The 7,500-nt window shown below is 40.5% G+C and overlaps 2 protein-coding genes across 5 annotated transcripts in view; one reads left to right on the plus strand and one right to left on the minus strand.

The window, feature by feature from the left end:
- Positions 1 to 3,192, plus strand: part of LOC137992958 (long-chain-fatty-acid--CoA ligase ACSBG2-like) — a 42,196-nt gene extending 39,004 nt beyond the window's left edge. For all 3 annotated transcript variants that reach the window (XM_068838565.1, XM_068838566.1, XM_068838567.1), the window contains 3 exons: positions 751 to 942; positions 1,768 to 1,822; positions 2,505 to 3,192. In XM_068838565.1, the coding sequence (XP_068694666.1) occupies positions 751 to 942; positions 1,768 to 1,822; positions 2,505 to 2,581 (324 nt within the window). In that variant the 3' untranslated portion in view covers positions 2,582 to 3,192. The remainder of the gene's footprint in view (positions 1 to 750; positions 943 to 1,767; positions 1,823 to 2,504) is intronic.
- An 884-nt stretch (positions 3,193 to 4,076) lies between these two features.
- LOC137992960 (general transcription factor IIH subunit 2-like) overlaps positions 4,077 to 7,500 on the minus strand; it is a 12,619-nt gene continuing 9,195 nt past the window's right edge. The window contains exons 14-17 of one of the 2 annotated variants that reach the window (XM_068838570.1): positions 6,585 to 6,630; positions 5,125 to 5,236; positions 4,708 to 4,753; positions 4,077 to 4,594 (exon numbers count right to left, since the gene is read on the minus strand). In XM_068838570.1, the coding sequence (XP_068694671.1) occupies positions 4,481 to 4,594; positions 4,708 to 4,753; positions 5,125 to 5,236; positions 6,585 to 6,630 (318 nt within the window). In that variant the 3' untranslated portion in view covers positions 4,077 to 4,480. The remainder of the gene's footprint in view (positions 4,595 to 4,707; positions 4,754 to 5,124; positions 5,237 to 6,584; positions 6,631 to 7,500) is intronic. The other variant, XR_011121785.1, reaches the window with a different exon arrangement.

Here is a 7,500-nt window from a genome sequence, read left to right on the forward strand (position 1 = left end):
TGATAAACAACTTACTAACCTCACTTGCTCGGGACCGTACTGGGGAATATTGACCCCCCGGTCCGTACCGCCAGGACCCTGGGCCAATAACCCCAATCCGGCTCTCGCGCTCGGTTAGTAAGAGGTTAATCGTCAATCTGCAGTGCGGTTTTATCCCCGAGAGTTTGTTTACCATAGACAGCGCCATTTGTGGTCGCAAACAAAGATGGCGGCAATTCGCAGTGAGTAGGATCTCGAAATTCGAAGTGGAAAATATGAAACTAGGAACAGTCTAAAACACTTTATTAAATTCTCAACCTCGGATAATGCAATTCTCGTGCTCTGATTGGTTCACTCAATCTCGGTTATCAGCTCATATACCTTAGTTTGACCTTATATGGTAAATGATTGCGCAAACTAAAAAGCAAAAGAAAAACGTTTTTGTGGAAAGTTTGGATCACTTTCGAAGCTTAGAGATACGCGAAAAGGTAAGAAATGTTTTTGTGATGAGCCTGCGTCTCTCTGACCACAAGGTATTACACAACATAGCATCTTCATCAACCTTTTTTCGATTTCGCTAGGATTTTCTCTCTTTTTTCGCTCGTATTTGGTACTTCCAAACTTTTGTAGTTTAAGGAATTTAATAAAACAATTATTCCATTCGCGCTTGTCGGATATTGGCTATTTACCATCTCATATCCAACGCGCGCTCATGGAATAATTGTTAAGTATTATTGCTGTCATTCTTGATTATCCATTTTCTCCTTTTAGGTCGCCATCAACCCAACTACGGCAATGCCTACCGATAATCTCACTGGCCCTGCAATTAAATTCTGCAAGTCATTGGGCAGTAATGCCACAACTGTGTCTGAAATTCTATCAACCAAGGACGAGAAAATTATGAAAGCCATTCAGGAGGGCATTGATCGTGCAAATGAGTTTGCTGTATCCAGGGCTCAGAAGGTATGTTACTGAATCGGCTGGTTGAAAATTTGACAATCCTAAGGGCCACGGGTCAATAGCCCATTCGGCCTCGCCTCATGGGCTATTGACCCGTGACCCTTGCGGGCTACGGGTCTAATTGTTAATTAGTATATTCTAAAACAGTGGATAGCGTTGAACGCGCGCGCTGATTGGCTACTCAAACTCCGGATATCCATTGCTATTCACCGCCGAGCAATTCGCGCGGAATTTGCGCCCGAAAATGGTGTAATCTTTGCAGAAATAAATGAATTAAAATCATCTTTTTGTGCAATATTATCTCACTGTTTTAGTATATACTAAAACAACAATTTACTGAGCCGCGAAGCGGCCACCAACTACATCTAGTGACCAGAACAGAAAATTCCTAAAAGCTCAGCGAGTTAATTACGTTTCTCGCAAATAGTATGTATGAGAACATTCTAACACAAAATCTGTAGCATGGATTTTCATAAAAGTATTTCTCCTTTTATACACTTTTCAAAATATCAAAAGAAATAAAAATTCCATGCTACAGTTCACGAAAAATGATGGGACTTTTCCCATCCAGTGAAAAAACCACATTTTCCTTTCATTGTCTATGACTGGGACTAGTTGCGCATGCGCCTTCTGATTGAAACGATGTCGGATTTTCATTGTAAAAGTTACCTCAAAGAACCATCCATGCAACCTTTTTGTAGGGCTCTTGACTAAAAAGCTTCCTTAGCAAACAATGTCTTTTTTTAAAGTTAAGAGCTGGGTTGAGTGGACGTATGTCAGTCGAGTTTCTCGGGGTTTTTGTTCTTACGTTGCGATGTTTTGTTTCAGATACAAAAGTGGACCATCTTAGAGAAGGATTTCTCAATTCCCGGCGGAGAGTTGGGTAAGCAGTACTCCATGTTGTGTTATGGCCATTTTGTGGCTCATCGTAATGGCGAGAAACGTGATAACTATGCTTGTAAGTTAATTTCGACGAGACCGATGATGGAGACCATGAAAGCGATGACTTTCTAACTCTCTTCTTAATAACCCTTTGACTCCCAGGAGTGATCAGCATGTAAATTCTCCTCACAATTTCAATGAAATGTCACGCAGACAGGTCTTGAGAATGAAGATAATTATCAGCTTAACAGGTGTGATCTTGATGTAGCATCAACTTCTCATGACCCCCGGCAAAGAAATCTATGGTACTTACTAGTTCGGAGAATGAACGTTTCGATGTTGGGAATGAAAAGGGGTAATGACAGAAATTCAGATAGAAATGATGAAACAGAAGCTTTAAAGTAGCGTCATTATTATGACTTAAACTCTTTCGGAACGAGGACCGCAAATCAACACTAATATTTTAATATATTTCAACAATGGTAGCTGTCACACTTTCACACTTTGGAGAAACACAGTGTAACACTAGAGTTGACACTACTCTAGTGTCGACTCTCGAATGCGACCGTAGCCTTTCTGGTGTTTTGAATTCCTAGGGGAACACTGAACCACAGAACTTGATGAACCACTAGTGTTAACTCCCTAATGCAACTGCAACCAATGTTTGACACTTCCAATTTCAGGTCCCACCCTGAAGTTGAAGCGACCAATTGTCTGCAAGATGTTCAAAGAGAAGATTGACGCCTTTTATGATGTGTAGGCGTACTTAATTCAATTTTTTCACAGTTGTCCTTGTGATACGTCGCACCGGATGTGTACGTGTACTTAGTTCCAAGTTTTTAACTGTTGGAATTTTCCTTGTGATACGTCATACCGTTCTTTAAAAACAAAAAAAAAGAGAAAAAAAAAATTCTTGGTCAGGCTTAGCAATTTGTGGCAAAATGTCCCGGCACCAACAACTTCTACATTGACAATGCCCACAAGTAACTACTTGAAGGGGTTCTGCTAACCACGAACAATTGCTGTTAGATGACCGCAAAACTAGGAGACTGCCTCAACAGGCACAGTTTCACTAACATTACAGTGTATTTGTCACATTTTAACTACAGTAGGATGAACCGTCAGGCAAAATTATTCGCGGTCGTGATTTAGTCCGTTCCAATAGTCGACAGGCTAACCCAATGAGCAAACATTAGCGATTTCTCGTTTTTGTGTGAAATAAATGTGATACAAAATACATTCATTGCGAAATATGTAGATGCATTACGTTTTTATTTGCAAGCGCACGCAACATACGCAGGCGGAATACGCCGGAGTGTGAAGTAGTCGTTTGTCTGTCTTAAATTTGCTAATAAAATATACTGATGAAGATTGCTTGTGCTTAATTAAGCTTGAGTCGTCAGCGAATACCAACCTTAAATATAGGCTTGGTCACGCCCCATCCACACTAATGCGTTTCAACTGTCATCAACATGAAAACGATTTCAAAGGTTAAGCGTTTTGTAAACGCATCTCCAATTTAAGTGCAGTTGACAACAGAAAACGTTGCCGGTCGTAAAAAGCATTGGAAATTTTGTTTTCATCGTTTTTATCCTTGCAGTGTGGATAGTGTAAAAAAATAGTTTGCTTCGTTTTTGCCTGAGATGAAAACGGAAAGTTTTGAAACGCGTTAACGTGGATAAGGCCCCAGTGTTTCTGCCAGTTTGGAGCTCGCATGCCTCCCTCCCCCCCCCCCCCCCACCCAACCCCCCTTCCTTACGACGGATTGCCAAAGACCGTTCTGTTCTTGAGAAGTGAAAGGACGGAATACGCCACTTAACGATATCAATAACGGTAGCCAAAAAAAAAGAAATCTCTTGCGGTAGCGTAAAGGCGGGTCAGATTGGTAAACACCTCAATTGGGGTTGCAAATCGTCGAACAAAACCTTAAGGCGCTGTTACACTGTGAAATGTGGGGGGACAAGTTGCACGAAACATTTCACAGTGTGACATTCCCCGCAACGGCCAAAATCGTTGCCGAAAGTAAAATTAGGTTCTACTTTTCGTGCAGCTTGTCTCGCAACGATTTTGGCCGTTGCAGGGTATGTTACACTGTGAAATGTTTCGTGCAACTTGTCCCGCCACAATGTCGCCTAAAAATTGCGAGACAAGTTGCACGAAACATTTCAGTGTAACAGCGCCTTTTGTTCCCTTGAGGTCAAAGACAAGAAAAGAAATCAGGAAGAAAAGTCATCGAAAAGCGATACACCCCATAACGATTTCCATTGTTCTGTGATTAGTTTTATTCAAGCCAGTTTCAAATAACAACTTCATCATAGTGTATTAATTTTCAACCCAGAGATTGACTCCCCGAGAGATTTTTCGGGCAAGAGGTTTCAAGTTGTCCCATCTTTATTTATAAAAAAAATATATATATATATAAACGACCCCCTGCATTTTCATGACATTGCGTTATGCGCGCGAGGAAGCCGCGAGTTCCACTCTATTGGGACCCAATAGCCTGCCACCGAAAACTGCATGGAGAGCATGCAGCAGAATGTCTTCCTTCGTCTACGTTGTGGAGAGAAATCAAAAACAATGTATGGGGTAATGCTCTTCTCAAACAGCTAGAGCCACAGATTGCAAGCGTCTGAAGATAATCTCCATAATAACAGAAGCCCTAACCCTCCCCTTGTGGGGCAGCAGTACAACCAGGGCAGCTGTGAAGTGAATCGTGAATGAAAATGTCGCAGTCCACACAAAATAGCTGTTTACATTGAGGACAGGAATAAGCCTGAAGATAAAACAAAATGGGAATTAACAGTTCAGTTTGTCCTCTAAAGTTATCAGGAAAAAGCCCAAAGACGACACGCAAATACGACAAATTAAAGCATCAAAGTGACTTACAACTTTTTCCGCAAATTCCCTTCGACAAGCAAAGCAAAGACTTGGTCTAATTTTGAAAAAGAAAGAAAAGAAAAGATGCGGAAAAATTATTTCCCGAAATGTTTCCTCGGCGCGCAAACGAGGAAACATCTACCGAGGAAGCAAAAATGTTTCTGAACAAGTTCAGAAAGATTTTTGCTTCCCGGAAAGCAAATTTTGCTTCCGCAACAAATGTTTTCTGGGGCCGCAACATTGTTTCCTCGTTTGCGGGCGCCTTTCCTTTTATTCAGTAAAGTAAAAAATCGATTAGGAGTGAGGGAGCTACTTCCATTGTACGCCCATGAACGCAGAGATGTTACATTTTATACACTGGATCGTCCACTGTAATCACTCCACTTGCCGCTACGCACTTTGACGTAATAGTTCTGTAAATCTTACCTTAGGTCATTGTCATCCTTCCCAAGAGTCAGATCCGTTTCTGTAAACTGAGGTAACGGGAAGAGGTGCTGATATGACCGAGCAAGATGAGGGGCCGACACTAATGTTAAGCCTGTGAAACGAACAAACAATACAGGTTCAACGCAATACTCAGGGCTTAAAGATCGAAGCCAGCAGAATGTCGAGGCTTAAACGTTTACTGGATTAAAGCGACTACGAGTTATTGGGTTTTGCAGTGTTTATCACCGTTTGCTTCCAACCCTGCTTCGAACAACTCGTCCCTGACTGAATCCAAAAACGCTCAACAGTCAATCCACGTGACCGAGCACAACCTTTACAAATAAGAAAGACACAGTCTAAAACAGCTTTCGTCTTAGCATTAGAGTTATCACTGAATTAGAGCAACTTTCATATGACCTTGAAAAATAAACGTAAAACAGGACGTAAAATTGGCTTATCGAGCAAAAACAAACGAGTCCGAATTTTCTTTGGCTTTGCGAACACGAATGCAAATAACGCGAACAACGTCTTCTCTCTGGAACTTTCTGGAAAGTTTCGCTTTGACGTCATTTGAAATGCAGTAATCTGATTGGGAAATCGAACTATTTACTGCCCATATTAGGAGTTTCTTTGGTGGGAATAAAGAGAAGGTTTGTTTTAATCTTGCCAAACGTTGGTCCGTAAAACAAATTGCGAACACTTTTCCACAGGGCATACGAAAGTCACTCTATCATATCTTTCACTACAATTGCGGGAATGCGACATTGGAGCAATTTCAGTCCCTTGGCCGAAGATGGAAGGACAACTGTCACCCGAACCTAGTGTTAATGTCCCGTCGTCCGTTTCTCGAAAGTTCGAAACTTTTCGGGCCTTTTTCTGTATCTCAAGAAAGGAGAGGTTTTAAGTCGTCAAACTTCACAGTTATTCTGCTTCTTGTTACCTTGAAAACGTCTTAATAGATAGGTTTTCCAAAACTTCACAAATGGAAGAGATTTCGGGTCTTTCGAGAAACAGGCCACTTGCACGACACTTAAAATAATTTTCACTGTCAAGTTTGCCGTTTGCAAATGAGAGGGACAAACACTTAATCTAGGACGAGATTAGCAGCGTGTGTCACTTAGAATATTGATTAAAAACAAAAAAAAATTAGAAAAAACGATTGGGTAAACGATATCGAACTCCGACGGATCGATCGGTGAAGAGTAAACGCATTTAACCAATACATTACCCAAGTAACCACTCCAAACAACGCAATTTTAAAGTATTTAAATGAAGCTAGCCCTAACAATTCATTTAAAGCTAACCGAATAAAGAAGGCTTGGTTACTAAGAATGGCACCGACCATTTCCGAAACGGAAAGTCTCCTAAAGACGGCTCAGCGGTGAAGCATCCGAATCGGTCATAGTAAGGTCGAATTCGGTTTAAAAGGAGAAACATTAGTAAGAAAAGCATTCACGCACCACAAACTTTACATTCTACAGGTAGGTCACAGTACTTGCTTTTACACTGCAAAATGGTGAACAAAGACAAAGGATACTTGTGTGTTACATTATTTCTATTAATATAATTGCAGTGTTGTAGATGAATGATAACAAAGAGAAGGAAACAGCTCGCTATTTTTGCGCAGTCCCTATTCCTCAGATAGTTTTCTTAAAAAACTCGCATCTTCAACGTGTGATAGGTACAATTTTAAAAATCACATAGTTCGGACGTGAAACGTGGTATCAGCCTCGTGAGAATGTGAGTGAATTCTGTTGCGAGATTGGTCAGTGACGGAAATTAATGTCTTAAAGCGCTACTATGATCAAAATTCACTTCCTTTTTTTCTACATATTTTGAAAGCGTGATTGCTTATCACTTGACTGGCAAAATGTTGAGCGCTGATTTTTATCCAAAGGCTGCTTACTGTGAGTAAAAGTTCAAAACTGACCGATTGGACCTCAGAGGGTTGTACTAGGAAAAAGTGATGTCATTTACTCACCAGCTTAAATTTTCAGCATGTAAACGCAGCTTATTATATACGACAAAAAAAAAAACGATTGAAAAGTGTGAAAGCCCAGAAGTCCCGTGTTGTATATTAATTCCTCCGTGTACATACGCATTGCATTCTTAAACTATTGAGTCTTTGGTGTCATTTTCTCCTCGATCCAGCTCTCTCAAGATTTGAAAGTTAGTAACGGCGTACCATTAAATAGGGCAAATCCAGTTAAAATAAACAGGGGTCTTTTTGAAAACAAGGCTTAAAACTTGGGTCACTTATTGCTCAGTTAACATGGTTTTGAAAACCAAAGAAAAACAAAAGTTCATATTTTGGTCATAGTAGCACTTTAAGTTCGACCTTTTGACTAAAACTGTTGACAAAAAAATTAACCAAAC

Source organism: Montipora foliosa, chromosome 2, assembly GCF_036669935.1.
Source record: "Montipora foliosa isolate CH-2021 chromosome 2, ASM3666993v2, whole genome shotgun sequence".
In the NCBI taxonomy this organism is placed as follows: domain Eukaryota; kingdom Metazoa; phylum Cnidaria; class Anthozoa; order Scleractinia; family Acroporidae; genus Montipora; species Montipora foliosa.